A 25,794-nucleotide genomic window follows, 5' to 3' on the forward strand; every position below is an offset into this window, starting at 1 on the left:
GACGCCCCTTTCTCTCCCTCTTCTCATGGCACCTTGTGGGGCAGGTGGCACAGAGGGGCCCCTGGGGGCGCAGAGGGGCCCCTGGGGCTGCGAACGTTTACTTTTGCTTTCTTGCTTTTCCCAGAGCCGAGGGGAAACCATCATTTAGGCAGCTGCTAAAAATAGCTCCCCCAGTCCTGGAAAGAGAGCTTGCTTATTTTTGAAAGTGCTCTCCACCCCCTCCCCAGCCCTGACTGTGGCTAACATGAAAAGTCAGATTGTTCGGAGTCCTGTCCTGAGGCCGACAGGGAAGTCACAACTGGGCCCCATCCACTGTGTGGCCAAGCGCTGTCTGGGAGGTGGGCCTGCAGAGAAGTAGGGAGATAGGGCCTTAGGCTGTCCATTTTTTTGTCCTATCAGAGATGGATCTCACTCCCAACAGCCTCTTAGACAGCACCCAGTGGGAACAGTAGAGTAGGTGTGGAGTCTGGAGACCTGGTTTGGATCCTCAACTCACACTTTAACATCTTTCTGAGCCTCAAATATGGGAGGGAATCTGGGCAGTGATGGTGTTTACATTGAAGGAGTGTGGTAGAAGTTCCAGATAAACCTTGAACATGGTAAATATTCAAAGAATGATCATTATCACTTTATTATGATCAGAATCACTGGATTTAAAGCGCAGCACTCCTGTTTTGGGCTTCCCAGGTGGTGCAGTGGTAAAGAATCTGCCTGCCAATGCAGGAAGCACAAGAGACTCAGGTTCGATCCCTGGGTTGGGAGGATCTCCTGGAGGAGGGCATGGCAACCCACTCCAGTATTCTTGCCTGGAGAATCCCATGGATAGAGGAGCCTGGCAGGCTGCAGTCCATAGGGTCACACAGAATTGGACATGACTGAAGTGACTTAGCATGCACGCACGCACGCATGCACTCACTCCTGTTTTAGTGGGTAAGACAGGGTGCGTGATGAGCCAGTATGCTATACTAAGTTAAACCATATGAAATGCATGGTTTTGTGGGTTAAAAACAATTGAGCAGTCAGCTACATATGATTCAAGCTAATAACACAGGGATCAGTACACTTTCTGTAAAGGGACAGGTAGGAAATATTTTTGGCTCTATGGGCCCTAGGGTCTCTGCTGAATAAAACATTTGTAGATGGTGAGCGAGTTTAGTTGTGTTGTTGTTTTTAATTTTCATTGGAGTATGGTTGCTTGTAGCTGTGCTTTAATCAGACTATTTCCAAATGTAGGCTACAGCTGGATTTAACCCCCACAGTATTTGCCAACCCCTGTAATGATATGTGGGCTTCCCTCATAGCTCAGTTAGTAAAGTATCTGCAAATATGTAAGAGCCATTCATACAGAGAGCCCATCTGTAATATATACAGTCAATATTCAGATTTCTTCATAATTGTAACAGTAGCTTATCTATGTAGCTATTAAGTGTTTACTATTACTACGTAGCTATTATGTATTTACTATTAATGTGTAGCTATTAAATGTTTACTATTACTGGGCGCTATTCTAGATACTTTACAAATATTAGCACGTTTAATGCTTATGACAACCCTATGAAGTGTGTTGACACTTCAAGGGCAATAATGATAACCTTGTTATTTCCCCATTTTACAGATGAGGAAGCTGAGGCTCAGAGAGCCTAAGTAACTTGTCTGAAGTCACATAGAGTTGATGGCAGTTGAACAGAACCCAGCCAAGTTTGTGGGGTAGAATGGGATGTCGGCAGTTCAGGATGGGAGCAGGGACAGGCTTGTGAGGGGTCTCGAGTCTGTTTGCTGTCCACAGAGCTTGAGGGGAGGGTCTTCAGAGACTTGAAGTGGGAGTAGGTATGGTGTAGGTGAGCAGTGGGGATATGGGTGGGCGGAAGACCTGGGAAGTACTGTGGCCTAGGATGGAAAAGCATACTTTCTGTTGGGAAACCAGGTTCCAGGTAAGCTGGGCCTGAGGCCATTTCCCGGGTGGCACATGAAGGGTCGGTGTGTAGGGAGGAATCTGCCTGGGGAACAGGGCATGGTTGACATTCTTTATGTTTCATGCAGCCACTCTGGGGAGCTCTGGACCCTGTTCCCCGGCCCGGACCCTGGGGACCTGGTCGGGAGAGGAGGGCAGAGGAGCGCCACCCTGCATCTCCAGGATGCCTGCTCTCTGCCAGCAAGTCAGGCACTCACTCGGATGCCCTGTTGACTCCCTTTGCCTATTAGTTTAGCCTCAGATTAACAGGCAGCTGGTTGGGACTCTGACCTCATGTGTTCTGTGCTATTACTCCCTCTATGCCTTTGCTTATGCCCTTGCCAGGAATGCCTTTCCCTCCTCTAACACCCTCCCTTAATTCTCGTCTCTCTTTCAAGATGAGGGGGCATGGTTCGATCCCTAGTTGGGGAACTAAGATCCTACAAGCCATATGGCCAAAATAAGAAAAGAAAGAAAAAAGAATTCACTGCCAGTCCAGTGATTAGGACTCTGTTCTCATTACCAAGGGCCCAGGTTCAATCCCTGGTCAGGGAACTAAGATTTCACAAACCATGTGCCTTGGCTAAAAGAAAGAAAAAAAGACTTTTCTCAAAGCTAGCTCAATGTCACCTTCTCCTGGAAGCTTTCCCTGACTTCCTCTTCATCCCCCAGGTTGTACCAGGTCCCCTTTCTCAGACTTTCTCACTCCACTTTTCTGTATTGTCACTGCCTCGACTCCCCCAGCTCCCCGACCAGAAGAGGTCCTGCTTGAGCAAAGGGACCAGACTGTGTTTACTCCTGCATCCTCCCCACACAGGTCAGCATCCAGCACAAGGGCTAGAAACGGGTTCAAGGCACATGTGTTCATGGCAACACCACTGTGCACAGGATATGGTGGGTGAGCAAGTTGCCTGAACTTTGGGAGTCTCAGTCATTGGTGAGAAGGGATAGTCAGGCTATTAGAGGGTTGAGATAAAGGGCAGTATTGTCAGCTCAGTGCCTGGCTCCTGGTTGGCACTGGGGAAGTGGCCGAGGGGAGATGCCATGGTACACCCTTGCTGTTACCCGCATGTGTGGAGCTCGGGGGAGGGGATGCAGAATGCCCGGAGTCATGGCATTGGTCCCAAGAGCTAAAGGAAGGGTTCATGAATCAGCTTTGCTTCTGTGACAAGAGCTCTGAACTTGGAGTCAGAATATTTCCTTGGGGTTCCAGCTCTGTCCCTTAGCTACTGGGTGTCACTGATAAGCCGTGTAACAGCTGCTGAAACCTTAGTCTCATCATCTGTAAGGGGAGATAATAGTAATAACCACCTCACAGGGTCACTGTGAAGCTGAAATGTGATTGTAGAGCTGTGAAAACACCTGGCCCAGCCCATAGGAAATGCTCAATCATGAATTATTGAGCCTAAAAACACTCGAGAAAGCTGTGAGCGGGTCTCAGATCAGGACGTGTCTTCCATGGACACGTGCCCTCTGGCATAGTGGTCTGTAGCTTTAGAGTCAAACAGTTGTGTTTGAATCCTAGCTATGATATCACTGTGTGTCTTTAGGCAAGTTACTTAACTTCTCTGAACCACAGGAGTTTTTTTGTTTGTTTGTTTTTCCTTTAAATAACTTCTTTAAATTGGTGCCTTCCATCTCGGAGCCTGAGGGGTAGCTATAGCCCCGTGGCCAGCAAATACCAAAGTCTCAAGTACTAATATTTTTCTGCTTTCACTTAAGACTTAGGAGTAAGTGCTAATGATATTGGAATTTTGAAGCTTTAATTAATGTAAATAAAAACTGGTGAGTCAAGGACCTAGGGGCCAGGGTTTGGGGTTAAAGGTTAGGATTTTCATCTTTAAAAACCAAATGGGAGTTCTGGACTCCAGTAAGAGGAAGCACTTCCTGGCCTGGGGTGGAATGTGGGAGGAGCGTCCAGGGCGTGCTGAGGACAGCCTCTGGGGGAATCTTTGCGAGGGAGGTTGAGCCAGGCGGTGTGGACTGGACGGTCATGGCGAAAGGGGCCCTCGGAGGTCTTCAGTCCAACACGGACACAGCACGGAGGGGAAACTGAGGCCCCAGGGGACGGCATTGTGGCCCCCGACCCACCGCTGCCTCCTGACTCGCCCTGTCCCCTGAGTTAAGAAGCTGTGTTTTCTTCACAATGTGGAGAATGTGATCATGAGGAAGTGAAGTCCGGTCACACCCAGAGGACTAGAGGAGACCCCGAGAAAGTTACAGGAGGGCCAGTGGATGGTGACCCGACAATCTGATGTTGTAGGCCAGTTGGTCTGTGTTTAGGGGCGGACGGTCCTGGGAAGGCTTTGTCCCCACAGGGATACGGGGAGGAAGCAGGCAGACGGGAAGTGTAGGCCATGGAGGTGTTGGTGTTGGGGAAGTTTCCCTGGAGAGAAAGGTGGGTGGTGGGGGCAGGGTGGGTGCAGGTTCAGTTTCTCAGACCCAAGTCCAAGTCCTCTGGGTTTTGTTCTGTTGTGGCTTCCTGTTCTTCCATATTGCTTCTCAGTTCTCCTGCATTGCTCCTCTTTGTAAAAGAGATTTTGCAGAAATGAATGGCGCTGACCACTTCCACCTTTCCACTCCCTGCCCAGGGTCAGTGACAAGGGTTTATCTTTCTAACTCGAGGTCACTCAGAGCCTGAGGAAGAGTCCTGCCCGCTCTGGTCCAGGCTTCCCAGTTACTGAAGGCAAAGGCGGGTGGCTGCTTAAATCTGGCTAAGCAAGTTCCTTCAACGCCAGGCCTTGGTGGCCCCATCTACGTCCGGGGAAGGACTCATGGTTCAGACTCTGGGGAGGGCCAGTCTTGGCAAGGTATCACCTTGCCGGCCATGGTGATCCCGAAGCCAGAGCAGCGGTGTCAGCCCTCTTTAATGAATGTCTGGGGTACTCCTGGCATTTCACTTACATTAGATCCTTTATTCTTCACTGAAACCTCATGAGGAAGATGCTGTTATTGCCTTGGTGTCACAGATGAGGGGCCTGTGGTTCTTGGAGGTTTAGACCTCATGCTCAGGGTCACCCAGCTGGGAAGGCAGAGCCAGGAGTCAAACTCCAGTCCATCTGACTTCAGAGCCTCTGCTGGAGAGTAGGGGTGGGAGAGGAATTGGGGTGGTGGGTGATGGAGGCAGTTCCCCCCAGTGGAGGAAAAGCAGGCAGCCTTTGGAATCTTCATACCCTCTCCTGGTCTAGAAGGGACCTTGTTTACTGGAGCTATTTCCCCCCCCTTTTTTGTTTTAATACTATTTTGGTTTTTATTTTTGTTTATTTTTTGACTGTGCCATGCAGCTTTTGGGATTTCAGTTCCCCAAACAGGAATTGAACCTGGGGCTCGGCTGTGAAAACGCCAAGGCCTAACCACCGGACCACCAGGGAGCTCCCTGGAGCTATTTCTATACTGAGCCGCAGAGTCTGATCTTCTCGGGGGGTGGGGGGAGGCTGCCTGGGGGGCTGGGGCAAGATGGGGGCAAAGGGCACTGATGTGGGAAGAGGCGCTCTGGGGACGCAGTGACCGGACCACAGCCTGGTTTTCAGCCCCAGCTCTGTCCCCATCCTTATGTGGCCTCAGAGAAGACATTTCCTTCCGGGACCTCAATTTTCAGATCTCTACCGTGAAGCTAGATGCTTTCCAGCTGAGGGCTTATGGTTTTTAGTCTTGGATGTTCAAAAGGGGCCCCAAGGAAAGGAGGAAGGGACAGACTTAAGAAGGGTTCCTGGGGAGGAGGACACCCTCAGGAACATAAACACTCAGGAGCGGTGGAGCAGGCGGCCCTTAAAAGGGCAAATATGCAGTGCGGGCGGGGGTGGGGGGAGGGAGGGTTGGTGAAGGCCCTTCTCTGTGGGGCCGGCACTTCCCGTTTGGAGGTCTGTGTCTACTTCTTCCTCTTTCTCTCCTCCTGAGGCCACTCCACCTCACTCCTCATACTCAGGCGAGACCTTGAAAATATTTAAAGACAGGTATGGGCCTGGCGCCAACCAATCAGGGGTCACAGCTATGAACAAGGGTGTGAGACTAATGGGATGCTCCAGCTGTATGTCAGCCCTGCCCCTGATGTCCGCCCCAGGAAAGCCTGGTTCAGGCACTGAAGGGCAGAGAAGGACCACGAGGGAGACTGGGGCAAGAGAAGTCGAGGAGGTGAAGACAGAGGAGAGTTCACAGGGACAGTGGCTATAATCTCTGATTCCTAGTAGTTAAGCCACCAGGAACGCTTGAGGGGAACAAGGGGACAGTCTGGAGGCAGAGGAAGCAGCTGGCAGGCTAGTGCAGAATCCTGGTTGGCAAAGACCCAGAGCAGGTCTAGAGTTTGCAGTTCCTCCCAGACATCAGCCTCCTGAGAACCCCATCATGCCGTCCAGCCCATCCTATCACACCTCTGGGACCTGCCCTTCCATGCTCTGTGCCCTCAGCAAAGCAGTCTTGCCTGCGGGACCTGGTCTGGACTCTGCATCAACATCCCAAACAGATGGTGGGCAGGGGACCCAGGGAGGCCCACCCCTATCTACCTATGGAATTAGTGCTTTACTGAGCCTGACCCTTGGAGGCCAGGGTTTCGTCCCCACCCACTCCTGCCCATTGGCTATCAAGTCCCCTGGAAAGCCTCGGTGTCTCCCTTCCTCCCTTGATGTCCTCAGCTACCTGTTCCAGGTCTTTGCTGACATAAACCAGGATTCTACACTAGCCTGCTAGCTGCTTCCTCCTCCCTCGAGACTGTCCCCTTGTTCCTTTCAAGGGTTCTTGATGTCTTTACTAGGAATCAGATTTCAATCAGTATTTCTTGACTGATTGATAAAGATCCTTCTTTTCTTTCTCCATGAGCACAGGTTTTTTTCCCAGTTGACCAAAAAATATTATTGAGCACCTACTAAGCACAAGGCCTTTTATTAGCCATAAAGCGGGGAGGGTGTCAAATAAGTAGGAGGCCTGGCCCCTGTCCTCAGAGAGCCTTCACTGTAGCTGGAGACAATGTGCAAACCTAGAAAACATGGCCAGTAATGCAGGCAGGCTCAGATAGTGTGTTATTTTAGGTATCCCTGGGTCTACTTTTTTTTTAATTGAAGTATAGTTGATGTACAATGCTGTGTTAGTTTCAAGTGTAACTGCAAAGTGATTTCGGTTATACATACATATGTATCTATTTTTTTCAGATTCTTTTCCCCTATAGGTTGTTACAAAGTATTGCATATAGTTCTCTGTGCTCTACAGTAAGTCTCTGTTGGCTATCCATTAATATATAGTAGAGTGTCTATCGGAGAAGGCAGTGGCACCCCACTCCAGTACTCTTGCCTGGAAAATCCCATGGATGGAGGAGCCTGGTAGGCTGCAGTCCATGGGGTCGCTAAGGGTCGGACACGACTGAGCGACTTCACTTTCACTTTTCCCTTTAACACATTGGAGAAGGAAATGGCAGCCCGCTCTGGTGTTCTTGCCTGGAGAATCCCAGGGACAGGGGAGCCTGGTGGGCTTCCGTCTATGGGGTCACACAGAGTCGAACACGACTGAAGTGACTTAGCAGCAGCAGCAGTGTGTCTATGTTAATCCAAAACTCCTAATCTAGTAAATTGGTAGGTAAAGGGAAGGAAGGATCAAATCCCTTTGAATGCATAACCTAAAATTTATATATATAAAACATAATTCTTGGATTGTATCAGGCAATGTTTCTTGATATCTTTGAAAAATAATCCTTAGAAAAATTTTAAAAAGTTCTGTGTTCAAATACATTTATTAATGTAACAATATATTTGTTCTTTTTTAATGTAACAATATGGTTGATTTATTCTTTTTCTTAACATATGCGTGTATCTATTCTCTTTCAAATTCTTTTCCCAATTAGGTTGTTACAGAATGTTGAGCAGAGTTCCCTGCGCTATACAGTAGGTCCTTGATACATATCCATTTTAAATACAGCAGTGTGTACATGTCAGTTCCAAAATCCCCAACTATTCCTTCCTCTCCTCCCCCAACCATAAGTTCATTCTCTTAAGTCTGTGAGTCTATTTCTCTCTTTTAAATAAGTCCATTTGTATCATATTCTAGACTCCGCCTGTAAGTGATATCATATGATGTTTCTCTGTCTGACCTCAGTCAGTATGACACTCTCTGGACCCATCCATGTCCCTGAAAATGGCATTACTTCATTCTTTTTAATGGCTGAGCAATATTCCATTGTAGATATGTACCAAATACATTTAATAAATGCAAGCAAACATTTAAAACGTCTGTCACAAAATTAATAAAGAAAGATATAGTATGGACTTCCCTGGGGATCCAGAGGTTGAGACTTTACTTTCCAATGCAAGGGGTGTGGGTTCGATACCTTGTGGGAAAACTAAGATTCCAGATGCTTTGTGGTGCACCCCCCCCAAAAAAAGAGATAAAATGGAATCATTCAACCTCTTGAATGATCAGTAGCATGCATCATGCCTTATATGGGAGGCTAGCTCAGATGACTAATTTATTAGCTAGTTTGTTAGGGTTTAGGAAATAAAGCAGTCTTCTCCTTGAGTTACCTTGGGTTCACTAGGAACAAGTTATGCCACAGTTATCTTTTTTCGATAAGGTTCTAGAACTTGGTTCAAGGGAATGCCTTAGATTTGACGTATTTGGAGCTCCCCAAGGACTCAGGAAACAGTCTCCTGTGGTATCTTTAAGAAAAGAGGGCAGGGACTTCCCTGGTAGTCCAGTGGTTAAGACTGCATGCTTTCAATGAAGGGGACACAGGTTAAATCTCTGGTGGGGGAACTAAGTTCCCACATGTTGCGCTGTGAGTTCAAAAAGAACGAAAAAAAAAAAAAGGCTAGATCAGTGCATGGGTTTCAAAGCTGGTTGAAGGACTGTCCCTTGGGAGTGTTAATGACTAGTTCTTTGGCATTCCCAGACAAGGAAGCTGTGTCATCTGGGCTCATCTGTGTCCTTGTTGTGGTCAACATGTAGAGCAAGGATGTAACTAAAGACCAGGGAGACATTCTGATCATTCTGTTAATGACTCAGATAGAGGAGAAACAACTTAAAAATACCTTGACCCCTTTGGGTTTATTGTCCCAAGCACTGAAAGCAGGGACACAAACAGATATTTATACACGTTGGTAGCAGCATTCTTCACAATAGCCAAAAGGAGGAAGCAACCCCAGTGCCAGTCAACAGATGAATGGATAAACAAAATGTGGTCTCTGCATACAGTGGAATATTATTCAGCCTTAAAAAGGAAGGAAATTTTGCTACAACTTGTATGAACCTTGAGGACATTATGCCAAGTGAAATAGGCCAGTCACACAAAGACAACTGCTGTAGGATTCTACTCATGTGAGATACTGAGTTGTCAAATTCTTAGAGACAGAGAGTAGAGTGGTGGTTGCCAGGGGCTGAGGGGAGAGGGAAATAGGAAGTGATTGCTTAATGAGTACAGAGTTTCTGTTTTACAAGATGGAAAAAGTAATAGAGGTGGATGGTGATGGTTGCAGAACAATGTGAATGTATTTAATGCCACTGAACTATACACGTGAAAAATGGTAAAATAGTAAACTTCATGTTATATGCATTTTACCCACAATTTAACAAAATCTTGTCCCCAAACCTGTGATATATCACAGATATTACAGATAAAGGTATAATCTGATTTATATTCAAACATTAAGATACAAAAGTGTGGGGAGAGTATGTTGAGCAGCAGCGTGGTGGGTAAACGGTGGTCTTTCTGCTGAACCCACCCAGATCTGAAACCATGTTTAGGAAGCATTGGTCAAGGATCATTTGGCCTGTTCAGGAAGCCCATGTGTGGATAATTGGACTTTAATCCACCTGGAATTTTTGTGGCCTCAATGACTAGGGCCAGTGTTCATCCTTAGGCTGGTCATCACAGAACTAGGCTTTCCCAGAGGGAAAGCAAACACTTAAAGCTTTCTGTTCCAGTGCCCACCCATCTGTTGTGTGTCTCTCAGTTCCGGGCTCTAGCCATAGTGGTGGCCTCTGTTCTCGGTCTGTATGGAAAGCAGATTTGACCAGATTCCAAGGATCAGCCCCATTTCTTTACCCAGAGTTCACTCTAATGGCTCCCTCAGGTCACCCCTCCTTCTGGATAGATGGGTGAACCCACACCCTGTTGGTATTTCACATTCATCCAGATATGCCTGGCTATAGCAGACTGGGAAAAAAGCTGTGCAAGCCTTCCATCCTCTGCTCCCACGGAGGCCCGCACTGCAGGAGAGTGTCTCCCCTACTGTCCGACTTCAGCTCTTCCCTCCCCATTGGATGACACTTTAAAGCAGGTATCCCCAGACCCTGGAATAATTACATGAATAGGGAAGCCATGCTGGAACTGGTCTGCCAGTGGACCGGGAACAGGATTCCCATCTGTACAGTCAGAGGGGTAGGCTGAGGGCCAGCTCTGGCCTGGAAGGTACATTCTGTGACTACAGCCCCCCATCTTCTCTCGGGGCACAGAGGGAGAATCTGGAAGCGTTTGCGGCTATGGGAGAAAGGAGGAGCTTGGCTGTGGGGCAGAGGCCCCTGAGAGTTGGCCAAAGAAGTTATGGTGGCACAGCGGCCACGTCCCGGCCCACCTGGCTGCCAGGCCTGACCACTCTGTCCTCTGTGTTCTACCCAGATCACGATGAGGACCTAGGGAATCTGCCTGCGGACTGTCCCCCTGGCCTGCAGTGACCATGGCCCCCCGCAAGAGGAGCCGCCATGGCCTGGGCTTCCTGTGCTGCTTTGGGGGCAGCGACCTCCCTGAGATCAACCTCCGGGACAACCACCCTCTGCAGTACATGGAGTTCTCCAGTCCTATCCCCAACCCAGAGGAGCTGAACATTCGCTTTGCAGAGCTGGTGGTGAGTGAGGGGGCGGGGCAGAGTGAGGGAGAGGGGTGGAGTGAGGGGCGGGGGCAGAGAGGGGGCGGGTCAGAGTGAGGGGCGGGGGCGGAGTGAAGGGAGGCATAGTGAGGGGCGGGGCGGAGTGAGGGGCGGGACAGAGTGAGGGGCGGGGCAGAGTGAGGCGGGGCGGAGTGAGATACAGGGTGGAGTGAGGGGGAGGGGTGGAGTGAGGGGCAGGACAGAGTGAGGGGCGGGGCGGAGGGAGGGGCGGGACAGAGTGAGGGAGAGGGGTGGAGGGGGAGGGGTAGAGAGAAGGGCAGGACAGAGTGAAGGGGAGGGACATAGTGAGGGGTGGGGCGGAGTGAGGGGCGGGACGGAGTGAGGGGGCGGGGCGGAGTGAGGGGGCGGGGCAGAGAGGGGGCGGGTCAAAGTGAGGGGCGGGGTGGAGTGAGGGGGCGGGGCGGAGTGAAGGGCAGGGCAGAGTGAAGGGGAGGGGCATAGTGAGGGGTGGGGCGGAGTGAGGGGCGGGACAGAGTGAGGGGGAGGGACAGAGTGAGGGGGCGGGGCGGAGTGAGGGGCAGGACAGAGTGGGGTGGGGCGGAGTGAGGGGCGGGGGCAGAGTGTGAGGCGGGGCAGAGTGAGGGGCGGGACAGAGTGAGGCGGGGTGGAGTGAGGGGCAGGGGCGCAGTGAGGGGCGGGGCCAAAGTGAGGGGCGGGGCGGGCGGAGTGAGGGGCGGGGCGGAGTGAGGGACAGGTGGGGCGGAGTGAAGGGCAGGGCAGGGCAGGGCTGGGAGGGCTTGGCCGTGGAGTGGCGGCCCCGGCTAGAGCAGAAGGAGCCAGACAGAGGGCAGGAGCCTGTGTGCTGGGATCTTCACTTGCTGAAACTCTGCTTTTGGCTGAGACGGGTCCCAGAGCACCTCAGCTGTGGGGGAGAAACAGTCAGCACTGGGGTGGATACCATGAAGCCTGTCCCCAGAAGATGGACCTTCTTCATATCTCCACTGGACTGTAGACCTCGCCGGGCAGCGGTGGGCTACCATGAGAGGAGCAGGTGCAGGCTTTGTGAAGTCGGCACCGAGGAGCCTTAGAGAATATGACCACTTGACACCTTTTTCTCATCTGCTGGCTGGAATTTCCCCGGGGTCCTCTTCTCTCAGACATAAGAGGGTGGAATTCCGTAGGCAGATACTGGGTACCTCGGAACAGGGGATTTTTAAAAAACTTTTAATTTTATATTGGAGTATAGCCGATTAATAGTGTTGTGATAGTTTCAGATGAACAGCAAAGGGACTCAGCCATACTTATGCAAGTGTCCATTCTCCCCCAAACTCCCCTCCCATCCAGGCTGCCATGTAACATTGAGCAGAGTTCTGTGTGCTATACAGCAGGTCCTTGTTGGTTATCTACTTTAAATATTGCTGTGTGTACATGTCCATCCCAAACTCCTTAACTATCCCTTCCTCTCATTGTCCTTCCCCCTGCCCCCTCCTCCAGCAACCATAAGTTTATTCCCCAAGTCTGTGAGTCCCTTTTGGTTTTTTAAGTTCATTTGTATCATTTCTTTTTAGATTTAGGGGATGATTTTTTTAATATAGTTGATTTACAATGTTGTGTTAATTTCTTCTGTACAGCAATGTGATTCAGTTATACCTCTATATACCTTCTCTTTTATATTCTTTCCCATGATGGTTTATCACAGGATATTGAGTATGGTTCTCTGCGCTCTGCAGTAGGACCTTGTCATTTATGCATCCTATATATAATAACTATCATCTGCTAACCCCAACCTCCCACTCCATCCCCCCTTCAACCCTCTCCCCCTTGGCAACCACAAGTCTCAGATCAAGGGATGATTAACTAGAAACAAGGATATAGAGTTGCCTTTGAACACCTGGAACAAGGGTTGGGACTGGGATGATAAGATCCCGTGTCTAGCCTGGGGCAGACAGAGCTCTGTCATTCCTACTGGCGGCAGCTCTTCTGGACTCTCTGTGATACCCATTCAGACCACAGCGGCACCCTGTGTGTGAAACATCCTATTCTGACCACAGAGAGACAGAACAGGAAGAAGGCATGATTGCTGTCTTTGGAGGTCTGTTGGTGAGACAAAGCCTGCACACCAAAGAAATTCCCAGACAGGGGAGCAGGATCCGTGCCCAGGACTCGGGCCTGAACCCCTGGGGGAGAGAGTCTATGGGGTCACAAAGAGTTGGACATGACTGAGTGACTATCACTTTTCTGTGCTTATGTAGAATAATATTTGGAGCCTGATCCATGTTTGTCAGTCCTGCTAAGATCAATTTTTCACTCAAATACTGCTAATACTGTTTTCCACATTAAGCAGTTCTCCAGTTTTCTATGGACACCAACAGGATGTCCTGCAATGCAACTCCATTCTGACACTTACTGCCCAGAGTTAGCACAGAGCCCACAGGTTAAGGGCTCAGATCCACAAGACTGCCCCTTACTTCACACACCCATCAGAAGTGGTGGGTCCCAGGTTTCCTATGCTTCTGTCCAGCATGGCTACAAACCAGGAGTCCCCATGATTTCCTCTGCAAGTTTGGTAATTTGCTGGAACTGCTCACAGAACTCAGGAAACACTTTCTGTACTGTTACCAGTTTAGTATAAAGGAGATGAAAAAGAACACAAGTGAACAGCCAGAGGAAGGCGTATGGAGCATAAAGCCCAGAAGGGTAAGGTTCCTGCCCTGACCCCAGGAATATCTGTCCCTGTGGGATTCGGGGTGTCCCACCCTCCCATCACATGGATGCATGTACCCACCCAGAAGCTCTCTGAGCCTTGACATTTTGGGGGCTTTTGTAGTGGTTTCAGCAAGATAGATTTTTTTTTCCACTTTTTATTTTATATTGTAGTATAGCTGATTATGGGGCTTCCTTGCTGACCTTGGAAGAAAAGCTATGACAAACCTAGACAGCATATTAAAAAGCAGAGACATTACTTTGCCGATAAAGGTCTGTGTAGTCAAAGCTATGGTTTTTCCAGTGGTCATGTATGGATGTGAGAGTTGGACCGTAAAGGAGACTGAGTGCCAAAGAATTGATGCTTTTGAACTGCGGTGCTGGAGAAGACTCTTGAGAGTCCCTTGGACTGCAAGGAAATCCAACCAGTCCATCCTAAAGGAGATCAGTCCTGAATATTCATTGGAAGGACTGATGCTGAAACTGGAACTCTAATACTTTGGCCACCCGATGTGAAGAATTGACTCCTTGGAAAAGACCGTGATGCTGGGAAAGATTGAAGGCAGGAGGAGAAGGGGACGACAGAGGATGAGATGATTGGATGGCATCACCGACTCGATGGACATGAGTTTGAGCAAGCTTCAGGAGTTGGTGATGGACAGGGAAGCCTGGCAGGCTGCAGTCCATAGGGTTGCAAAGAGTCTGACACGACTGAGCAACTGAACTGAATTGATGACTCAAACAGTAAAAAATCTGCCTGCAATACAGGAAACCCTGGGTTAGGAAGTTCCCCTGGAGAAGGGAATGGCAACCCACTTCAGTATCTTGCCTGCTTTTCCATAGACAGAGGAGCCTGGCAGGCTACAGTCCAGGGGGTTGCAGAGAGTCGGATACTGACATACTGCTCCTGCTGCTCCCTACAGCTGATTAACAATGCTGTAGTTTCAGGTGCACAGCGGAGTGACTCAGCCACACACATCCTTGCATCCACTCTCCCCCAGACTCCTGTCCCATCCAGGCTGCCACATAACACTGAGCAGAGTTCCCTGTGCTGTACAGCAGGACCTTGTTGCTTGTCCACTTTAAATACAGCGGTGTGTACATGTCCATCCCAAACTCCCTAACTATCCCTTTCTCCCACCCTTCCCCACTAGTATCCATAAGTTCGTTCTCTGAGTCTCTTTTGTAAATAAGTTCATTTGTAATGGCACGATAGATTTTTAGCTCCATCTGAAGCCCTTCTCTGGACAGGGAGGCCTGGTGTGCTGTGATTCATGGGGTCGCAAAGAGTTGGGCTCGACTGAGCGACTGAACTGAACTGAAATGAAAGCCCTTCTCTCCTCAGAGTCTGGGGAGTAGGGCTGAAAGTTCAAGGCTTCTAATCAAGGCCTGATCCTTCTGGTGACCAGCCCCCACTCTGAAGCTCTCTAGGATCCACCAAGAGTCACTGCAGTAGGAGAAAAGGGACTCCTATCACCCAGGAAATTCCAAGGGGTTTAGGAGCTCTATGTCAAGAACAAAAGATATTCCTGTCAGTTCTATCATTCATGAAATTCCGAGGGATTTAGGAGCTCTAAGATAGGAACCGGGAACGAAGATCAGAAATATTAGGTTGACACTGCTATATTTAAAATGGAGAACCAACAATGACCTCCTGTACAGCACAGGGAACTCTGCTCAGTGTTATGTGGCAGCCTGATGGGAGTTTGGGGGAAGGTAGATATATATATGTGTATGGCTGAATCCCTTTGCTGTTCATCTGAAAGTATCATGACATTGTTTGTTAATTGACTGTACCCCAATACAAAATGAAAAGTTAAAAAAAATAAAGCATGATGGCACAAAAAACCAAAACAGATTTTTTTAAAAAAATAAATGCTGGGTTGGCCATAAAGTTAGTTCAGATTTTTCCATAGCATGTTACGGAAGAACCCAAACAAACTTTTTGGTCAACCCAGTATATTTCTTACATTATCCCAGTCAGGGGCATCTTCTTGAGAAGAGTGCACGAGTTTTGAAAGAAGGACATGGCAAGCAGTGTTCCTTCCTTTGGCCCTTTTAGTCTCCAAATATTTATTGAGCATGTTAAGTGGCAGGGTTTCTTACTAGGTACTTTGGCAAAAAACAAGGATGAGTCAGACTTGTCTCGTCTGCAAGCTAGCATGAGGTATTGATCAAACAAATGAAAAATATTTGAGAGACTGACGTGTGCTGGGCTCTGTGGGCTGCCAGGGATTTAGTGATGGACCCACAGGTGCAGCCCCTCCCCCCAGGAATATGAATTCTAACGAGAAGGCGGGTCTTGAACAGTCATGGCAAGTGTGGAGAGTGTCTTGAGAGGAATGTTGGGGGGAGCACGGTCTGTGGGAGTGTCTAGCAGAGAGCCTTATTCTAGATTCAGGGTCCTGATGGGTCCCCTGAAGCAGTGACAGATCTTAAAGCAGAGTGATGGTCAGGTACGTGAATGGAGGTGCAGAATAATGCCATGGAGTCCCTGCCAGAAGCAGCAGCAGATGTGAGAGTCTCAAGTAGGAAAAAGTGGTCCTTATGGGCTCCAAAGGCACTGTGTGGACCATCTGGGGGCTCTTGGTGCAAACCCAAGCTGGGGAGGATGGTGGCTTGGACTAAAGTGTTAGCCGTGGAAATGGGGGAAAAGTGGACAGATTAAGGAGCCACTGAGAAGGAAGTGTAATAGGACTTGTTGGGACTAATGAGTGAGTAGGAGTCAGGGAATACCAGGTTTCTTACAAGCCGGACTGGGTGGATGGTGAGACCCTCAACAGGACAGGATGTGCCAAGGAGACCCAGGCTGAGGGGACTGCGATGATGAACTCAGTTTGCATGTGTTTGCTGTGCATCAGTTTCCTCATCTGTAAAATGGGTTGTTGCAAATGTAATGAATAAACTTTAAAAACTGAGACTAGTACCTGGCACACTGTCACACTTACATGAGTGTATGAGGTACCTGAGGGTCATCAAGTTGATCGATGCAAAGGCAGTTGGGTGCCAGGACTGGGCGCTCAGGACACTGGGGGGCTGGGGGTACAGGTTTGAGAGGGTTTAGGATTGTCACTGAGTCCTTGGGAATGACTTGCGAAGGATTCACCAGAGGAAGCATAAAGGGAGGGGAGAAGACCCAGGATGGTGCCCTGAGGGACTTCAATGCTGGGTGATAGGAGAGAGGAGAGATAGGAGAGAGGGAGTCAGGGGTCCCAAGAGGAGCATAGCGCAAAGCAGGAGGGACGGCCCAAGGGTACGATTGTCCAAGAAACAAGGAGAGAGACTCAAGAAGAAGTGGATGGTCCACAGAGCATAGGTTACCAGGGCTGAACCAAACAAATTACCAAGAAATGCCATTTGATTTAGTGGCAGAGACCACTGGTGAGAAAAGACAAGTGTCTAAATAACCAGAATACAAAGTTGAACGTAACAGCTCTGGATTCAGGTGGGGAGGGGTGTTCCTACCTGGGAAAAGCTGTAGAAGGCTTGCCGGAGGATGCCAACTCTGAGCTTGGGAATTAGACCATGGGGTGGGCAGGCCAGGAGTGCCGGCTGGGCAGAACTAACTGCATTAGCAAAGGCAGAAGAGGATGCAGTGTGTGCTAGGCAGTGCCAGGTGCGCGGAACTCTTTCTTTAGTTTCTGATTCTGACCACAAAAAGGAAATGCTTCAGAAACCTCGAGCAGGGTCTGGGAGCATTCCTGGGATATGTAGAGTGGTTCCAGGGAAGAACTAAAGACTCTACAGGAGTCTTTAGTTCAAAAAGCAGGTGAGCTGGTGGGCAGAGATTCAAGTTGTCTTTGGAGGTGCCACTCATGATGGCAGCCGCCGGTCACATGGGGCTGGTGACACTTGAAACATGGCTGGTCTGAACCAAGATGGGAAATCCACAGCAGATTATGATACCTTTGTTTGAAAAGGTAGAATGTAAAATAGCTCATTGATCTTTTTCTTTTACATTGATTACATGTTAAAATGACTATTTTAGATACTTTGGGTTAAACACAAGGTACCCAGGTGATGCTAGTGGCAAAGAACCTGCCTGCCAGTGAGGAGATGCAAGAGACATGGGTTTGATCCCTGGGTTGGGAAGATCCCCTGGAGGAGGGCATGGCAACCCACTCCAGTATTCTTGCCTGGAGAATCCCATGGACAGAGGAGCCTGGTGGGCTACGGTCCATGGGGTCACAAAGAGTCAACGTGACTTATCACACATTATTAAAATTAAGTTCAACTATTCCTTCTTAATTTTTTAATGTGACTGGAAAAATTTTTTAAAAACATGGCTCATATTTCTATTGGACAGGTCAGATCTCTGTGAAGGAAAGTCTAAAAGGTTCTCATTGAATACAGGTATAGATATACTTAAGACTCTTGTACTTTCTTAGATATTACTTTCACTATCATTTGAGAAAATACAAAGATTAGTAATATGATCCTTTTTTTGGTCTTAATGTAAGTTTTGCTTTTATTAAAAAAAAAATCTTTCAAGAATCATGTTGAAAGGCCCATTATGTTTCCATGGCCCATTAACTTTTATTTATTTATTTTGTTGAGTCCTGGCAAAGCTCACGAATCACAGGAGAAGACTTTTCAGTAAGAGAGCCTTTTAGGCACCATTCAGCACAGCTATACCCAAAAAAGTCATTCCAAACTACCTATAGAGTTACCCGAAACTTGATGATGTCAGAAACTTCCCAGTTCGGCTCCCAGGGAAGTGTGGGTTCACCGCTGGAGCCCAGGCTTGTGTGTGCACAGCATGGTCGGGGTGGCGGTACAGCTGGAGGGCTGTCTCTGTCGGGCACACCTCCATGGGACGCAGACCAACACCTCCCATGGCACAAGGTGCCCTCCTTAGCAGGAGGCCGAGTTAGATGAGTTAGGAGAGTTGATGAGTTAGTTGAGTTAGATGATTCGCCCAGCTCTTCATCTTTACCAGGTCTCCTCAACCATGCTGGGGCCAGTGCTGGGGTTGGGGAGCCAGAGACTTTCTGGGGGACACACTTAAAGGGGCAGAAACTTGAAGGATGGGGGGCCAAGAGGGAAGTGGATCAGGGGACGTCCCTGGTGGTCCAGTGGTTAAGAATCTACTTTGCAACACAGGGGATGCAGGTTTGATCCCCGCTTGGGGAACTAAGATCCCACATGCTGCATGGCAGCTAAAACCTGCGCACGGCAACTCCTGAGCCCCATGCACTCTGGAGCCCCCGTGCCACAACTAGACAGTGCATGCTGCTGCAAGGAAAGATCTCGCATGATGCAAGGAAAATCCCAGGTACCGCAACTAAGAGATGCGGCCAACCAAATAATGAATTAATAATAAGACTGGATTGGTGGACTGATTTCTTTCTTTGTCAAGCCTTGATTTATGGTGTTGACCAGCCTAAGGACAAGAGGACTAGGAGCTAGCAAAGCAATGCAGGAGATGGGCGGGAACAGGGCCCTGGAGGGGGAGGAGCCAGGGGCGGGGACAGGAAGTTAAGGAAGCCTGGATAGAAGCTTGAGGGCTTGATGCAAGGGGTGGGAGGATGGCTATGTGCTTCAAGAGAAAGAGTTGCCCTATCATATCTTTGATGCTCTTTGAAGGAAGACAGCAGGCTGAGGAATTTGAGGAAACTGTGATTTCCTATAGGCTGAATATCATAAGATCAACTATCTCTGGGTTTCAGACGTGTTTTTGTGTCTCTGCAGGATGAATTGGATCTCACTGACAAAAACCGGGAGGCTGTATTTGCACTGCCCCCTGAGAAGAAATGGCAGATCTACTGCAGCAAGAAGAAGGTACCCTCTCTGACCCCTTTCCCTGCCCCGCGGGGTCCACAGCACGGGCAGCCCTTGCTTCCACGCTCGCTCATTCATGTCCTGAATGAATCAGGACAAAGGCAATCCCTGCTCTCATGGAGCTTACACGCAGAGGGTTAGGATTCTGTTCTGGGTTCCAGGAGGGGTGCCGGGCCAGGGAGATGCAAGATGACGCGTCCAGATTCCCTTTCCGAGCCTGTGTGCACGCGGGGAGGGCGTGCCACCCTGGGCGGTACCTGAGGGCAGCTCTGTTGAAAGGACTGGTTTGGGGGAAGTGAATGGTCTCTGCTGGATCTTTAGCCTGGGCTGTGTCCCAGGCTGTGTCCCTGTCGCAGGGCAGCACGCAGGTCAGGGACACACATCAGTCTCTGCTCCCCGTCCCGCTTCATTAAATGGCGGCCGTCTCCTGACTGCGGTCCTCCCTAGCAGGGTGTGTCGGGGTGCAGCCAGGACTGAGTTGGGTTTTCTCTCTCCCCTCCACTTTCTCAGTGCTGTGCTTTCTTCTCCCTTCCTCCCTCTCCCTACCTCTCTCACCTCACCTCTTTCTGAGTCTCTCTTGCCTCCTTTCTGTTGGGTTGGCCATAAGGTTCATTCTGGTTTTTCCATAACATCTTATAGAAAAACTCAAGCAAACTTTTTGGCCAACCCAGTGTTTCAGCCTGTCTATTTCTTTCACTCTGTTTCTTTCCTTGGCGCACTTTCCTCCCCATCCCTCCACCCTCTCCTCTCCCAGGCTTGCAGCTTCATCCCTTCACTTCAACATACAGGTGTTTGGGAGTTGGGACCTGTTATTCCAGCACCCAAAGGCTTAGAAGTCTCCCTCCCGGGAGAAGATGGGCACGTCTGGGGCACTGCGGGACTGCTTCTCCTTCATGCTCCCTGAAGCCCATTTTGGCCCTTCTCTTAGTTTTCTTGCTCAGGATATTTGTTTCATCCCAGGCTCCATACTGGGCCAGACCGAGCTGATAAAGTTGGTCACTCTTCTAGAATTGGAAGGAACTGAGGAGCAACCCAGCCCAGCTTTTTATTCTACAAAGGACGCAAGGAAGGCCTGGAGGGGTGATGGCCTCACCCAGAGTCACCAGACAGCATGATAGGTGGCTGCACTGATGCTGGAATGCCGGCCTGCTGAGAACCTGCAGGCACTGCGAGCCACCGTCTAGTACACTCAATGCATTTATTAAGCAGCTGCAGAATACCATGCTCTGTGTCCAGGAGTCTCATTATGAGGAAAGCTGCTGCTGCTGCTGCTGTGTCACTTCAGTCGTGTCCGACTCTGTGTGACCCCATAGATAGAAGCCCACCAGGGTCCCCCATCCCTGGGATTCTCCAGGCAAGATCACTGGAGTGGGTTGCCATTTCCTTCTCCAATGTGTGAAAGTGAAAAGTGAAAGTGAAGTCGCTCAGTCGTGTCCGACCCCTAGCGACCCCACGGACTGCAGCCTACCAGGCTCCTCCATCCATGGGATTTTCTAGGCAAGAGTACTGGAGTGGCTTGCCATTGCCTTCTCCGATGAGGAAAGCAGATCTTTAAAAAACTCACACTATAGAAATAAAGAAGGAAAGGAGGAGACAATGAATTTCAGGACTAATTCATCTTCTCTCCCCACTTTCCAAATCGATTTATGATGGGGGTCCCTGACGTTGATTCCTTATGCAGCTAAAATAAAAATGCACTAAAATGTAAGGATGCCTCTCACCACCTTCCAGACCAGACTGTGTCATCTCCCAATACACTTTCCCAGTCCCCATCTTTCCACAGGGCACTTCGTCTGCCTGTAACACTCTCCCCTTGTCATAGCCTCAGTAATCTTGAATAACTTGGCTCAGTCCTCTCAGACCCCCACCCCATCTCAGACCTCCACCCCATCTTCCCCATTAGCCTTCTGTGTTAGATGACCCCCACCTCGGTTTCCAGGGCCCACAATGGACAGTCCTACCACAGAGCACTGGTCATCCTGTCTCTGGTATTAGGCTATTACATGGATGGCTTTTTGTTCATTACTTTCAGGGCTCATAGCAGTGATTGGCATGGGGTCGGTGCTCATTAAATGCACATGGAGTGGCTAAAAGGGAAGCCAGTGAAGGCAGGAAACTGTGTGTTTCACGATACATTTGTTTATGTGCTGTGATCCCCTCTGTAAGGCAGCAGCTAGAATTTGGGGGCTTCAGTTATGGGAGCCTCGTGGCTTTAGGCATACAGCCAGGTGAAGTCACAAAGACCCAATCAAAGCAGGTTTCTCACTGATCTAAAATTTTAATAAATTTAAAATCTTGGATTTTAAGAAACAAAATCATGAAACCCAAGTGGATGGGACTGAAAGATGCAGGGCAAAGTCCAGGCTGGCTGGCAGGCAGGTGGTTCATCAGGAAGGTTCTTGAGGAGGTAAATGTTTCATGCTAATTTGAAAGCAGGAATTTGGTGGAAAACCAATAAAGGGGAGCATCCAAAAGGGACAGAGACAGGAAGGAGGAGGGTGCGTGAAGAACAGACCCACTGGCCGGAGGAGGGGCCTGAATTTTCAATCAGCGTCAATGCTTGTCCAATTCCCATTATTCCTGCCCACCCCTGGGGACGAGTTGAGACTTTCTCTTGGGACCTGAGGGCTGGGTCTGATCAGGGCTCTGCCTTCCAGCTGCACAGACCCCATCCCCCATCCCCTTTCCAAAACCCAGGACCTTGGGGGGCGGGGTGTCTCTCTCCTTTTTTAAAGTTACAATTTATTGAGCACCTACTCTGTGCCAGGCACTACACCAAATGCTTAATATCAATCGATATTTTTCAAAACTCCGAAAGACCAAGTTTTTTAAAGGTCCAGACTGTCATAGACCGATACTATTTTATAAAATATAGTGAGAATGATATCAGAAAAAATGAAGTTTGAAAAAGATGTACAAAGTACAAGTGCACATTTTCATTCGATTCAACAGACTTAAAGTCATATTTCATTAAATGGAGTCAGAACAAGTATGACAGGGGAAAAAAATAATTTATTTTTAACCATATATATTGTTCATTGAAAGCGTGTATAGCTGCATGGTTTCTGCCCATGTCATTATCCGGTCCTGAGGTTCGAATGTTCGTGATCTGTGTCTTGCTGAGGAAAAAGTAGAAGCCGAGGGAGCTTCTGTGACTCCTTCAAAGTCACCGTGTCTAGGCGGGGCTGGGAGATGAACCTGAATGCTGACCTGGAATGAAGCTCAGGACTCCAGACCGTGGGCCTGTCTTGCCGGGTGGTCCATACAACCCTTCCTCTTGTTCTAGGAGCAGGAGGACCCCAACAAGCTGGCAACCAGCTGGCCTGACTACTACATCGACCGCATCAACTCCATGGCCGCGGTGAGCCTCGCGCCTGCCCTGCTCCGGTCCCACCTGGAAAGGCTCTGGGGAGAGTGGCCCTCATGTTCCCCTGCAGCCCACATCTGGGGATCAGCAGCTTTCCAGTTATTCCCAAGATTGTATCATGACCCCTCCCTCCCCTGTGTGACTTTATAGAGTCCCCAAACCATTGAAACAGTGATTAATGATGTGTATCTCGCCCAGGCTTGAGAAACAGGCTAATCATTCTCCCCATTTTACAGATGAGGAAAGTGAAGCCCGGGACAGGAACCTGGGTCTTCTCAGAGCCTGACGCTCTTGTCTCAGTAAACCATTTGCTGGGGCCTCACCCCTGCTGAGGCGAGGGTGGCCCCTGGTTCACAGGCAGGCTGGGGGTGCAGGGAGCTGGGGGACAGGCAACCCAGCGCGACCTCTGCCGCCTTCTCTGACCTCAGATGCAGAGTCTGTACGCGTTTGATGAGGAGGAGACGGAGCTGAGGAACCAAGTCGTGGAAGACCTGAAGACTGCCCTCCGGACGCAGCCTATGAGGTGATGGCCCTCGCCTCGCTTCCTCTCGTGCCCCTCCCGCAGCGGGCCCCTCAGCTTCTGGAAGCTTCACACACAGCTCTGCTCCCGCCCCAGGCCCCTTGGCCGACTCCACTCTCAGCGTCCCCTCGGGCTTACTGTACCCTCTTTCCATCTGGGCTCCCACTGCCCCCTCTCTGAGGAGCTGGGATGCTTCCAGACGATGAGCATGTTGGGGAGGGGAGATGAACACAGCAAGATGGGATGAACCTCCGGTCCAGAGGCGGGCCTACGGCAAGGCGCTCAAGAGCTCTGAGAAGGCAGGAGCGCCAGGGAGGTGAGGGTGGGTGAGAAATACTCTGGCCACTAGAGGGCGATGTGCTGTCTCCAGACGCGCTCTCTCCATCGAGCGCGGGAGCAGGCAAGCCAGCGGGTGGTGGAGGTCTCCAGGGCTGAAAAGAGCCTCTGCCTGCGTCCCAGGCCACGTTGTGAAAGGACCCACGAGAGCCACCGGCTCCTCTCGCATCTGGCAACTGGCTCATTCCGACTTAGGGGAGGCAACTGTTAAATTTTCAGCAGTTTTGCAAGCTGCTTGTTAAAACTATGATTAAAATGTAAATTATATCAACTCATGCTTTAAAAAATGATATAAAAACCAAAGGTAATTAAGAACGTGAAACTTATCGCTCCTTACCTACCTAATGGTTTGACGACATTTCACTCCACACTGTCGTGTGTGCTAACTGAAGCTGCACCCGTGAGTGTGCCTGGCGGGAACACGTGACCGGTACATGTCTTCCCGCTCCATGTTCAGTGACATCACATGACTAGCCTGAAGTCAGCTGTGCTGCGAGTATTTATACCATGGAAATTGGCAAACAGCACAGTCAGGCCTTTTTCTTTCTCCAGAGCGCCAGTTGTTACCAACACACGAGTCTGCCTGTGTGTGTGTGTGTGTGTGGTCTGGGCTGACCTTTCTGCCCCAGCAGCCTGGGAGCGGAGCCTTAAGGAGAACAGGGGCTCCCTAACCCCTGCTTGTTGCTCAGATGGGGTGGGGGTCTGACTCAGAAAGGGGATACAGGAAGGTTGAGAAAGTCAGGAAGCAGAAGGGTTGAGGGGATGTTGCCCAGTTCATCTCCCACTTCTATCTATTTTTCTTTCTCTTAATCAAATTCTGATTACAAATGTCACACATAGTCATGGTGGAAATTTTGTGGGATACATAAGAGTGCATAATAGAAAAAAGTCAATGATACTTATTTTTAACAACTTAAGAATGCATTCTGTTTTTCTAAGTATATTTATATAATCTTGTAGAAATACTCACAGATGCCCTTGGAATCAAATGTATTCATTATATAGAGTGCTTCCCTCAGCTTCATTTATGGCATGTCCTCAGATCATTAATTATTCTTCTACTAAATCAAGGGTTTTAAGTCTTTGTGTGTGTGTGCGCGTGTGTGTATGCATGCACACGTGTGCATGTGTGCCATGGGTGACTTTGGTACCCAGATGAAACCTATTGACTGCTTATTAGAATGATGTTTTTAAATAAATAAATAGAAATAGATAAGGTTTAAAAATGAACCAATTAAATTGAAATACAGCCGCCAAATTTTAAACATTTGTGAGATAGCAGTAAATGTACTGCTTTATGTCTTAAGTAAAAAGAACTAACAGCCACCATAACTTTGAAGTGCTGATGAGTGGAAATGATATTTTGAGATATCTGTAACAGCTGCAATTTGAGATGAAAATAGCTGTGATTTCTTTGGGTGAGAAAGTCAGAAATTATGCTAATGCCACTATATTCCATTGCTTACATTCATCATTGAGAGAAATGCTAAATTCAAAGTAGAGATTACCCAAAAAAGGGGATATTTTTGTTTCCCATGGAAGTTCATTAGCCATAGACCCCTTAGGGGAACACATATTCCAGGTTAAGAACTCATGCACTAAATGGTTTTTAATGTTTTTTGGTAACATTTAAGCTAACTCAGATGTTTTCCTAGGGCTCCCTTAAAGAGTGCCTTCCCCAGCCTTGATCCCTTGATGCAGTGGCTCTCATGGCTCCCCTCTCTGGAAGTCTTCCTGTTGTCTGCTTGTAATTCTCTTCATCCCCATCCTCACTGGTGATGAGTCTTCAGGTTTAACAGCCATGATAGTTACCCTAATAATTATCATAATCGTCCCTTTCACATATATACCTTCGTAGTTGCGTCATTGTCAGTTAGTGGTGTATAAATGCACAGTATTTAAAATGCAAGCAAGATGTGAGTCCCTTGTGAGGTGGGAAGGATTTCAGAGCTTTGTTGTTTGTTGTTCAGTTGTCAAGTGATGTCCAACTCTTTGCGACCTCATGGACTGCAGCACACCAGGCTTCCCTGTCCTTCACGATCTCCCAGAGTTTGCTCAAACTTGTGTCCAACCATCTCATCCTCTGTCACCCCTTCTCCTCCTGCCCTCAATCCTTCCCAGCATCAGAGTCTTTTCCAAAGAGCTGGCTCTTCACATCAGGTGGCCAAAGTATTGGAGCTTCAGCATCATTTTTTCTAATGAATATTCAGGATTGATTTCCTTTGGAATTGGCCGGTTTGAGCTCCTTGCAGTCCAAGGGGCTCTTTAAGTCTTCAACAGCACCACAGTTCTAAAGCATAAGCTCTTCAGTGCTTTGAAAATGAAAATGTTA

General features: G+C 48.9%; 1 protein-coding gene across 5 annotated transcripts in view; it reads left to right on the forward strand.

The window, feature by feature from the left end:
- Positions 1-25,794, forward strand: part of DAAM2 (dishevelled associated activator of morphogenesis 2) — a 130,726-nt gene that overhangs the window by 65,513 nt on the left and 39,419 nt on the right. For all 5 annotated transcript variants that reach the window (XM_055405843.2, XM_088831397.1, XM_088831398.1 and 2 more), the window contains exons 2-5: positions 10,548-10,773; positions 19,150-19,239; positions 22,526-22,600; positions 23,035-23,129. In XM_055405843.2, coding sequence (XP_055261818.2) covers positions 10,606-10,773; positions 19,150-19,239; positions 22,526-22,600; positions 23,035-23,129 — 428 coding nt within the window. In that variant the 5' untranslated portion in view covers positions 10,548-10,605. The remainder of the gene's footprint in view (positions 1-10,547; positions 10,774-19,149; positions 19,240-22,525; positions 22,601-23,034; positions 23,130-25,794) is intronic.

This window comes from Moschus berezovskii, chromosome 23 (genome assembly GCF_049115385.1).
Source record: "Moschus berezovskii isolate FMDL1 chromosome 23, NW_MosBer_1.0, whole genome shotgun sequence".
In the NCBI taxonomy this organism is placed as follows: domain Eukaryota; kingdom Metazoa; phylum Chordata; class Mammalia; order Artiodactyla; family Moschidae; genus Moschus; species Moschus berezovskii.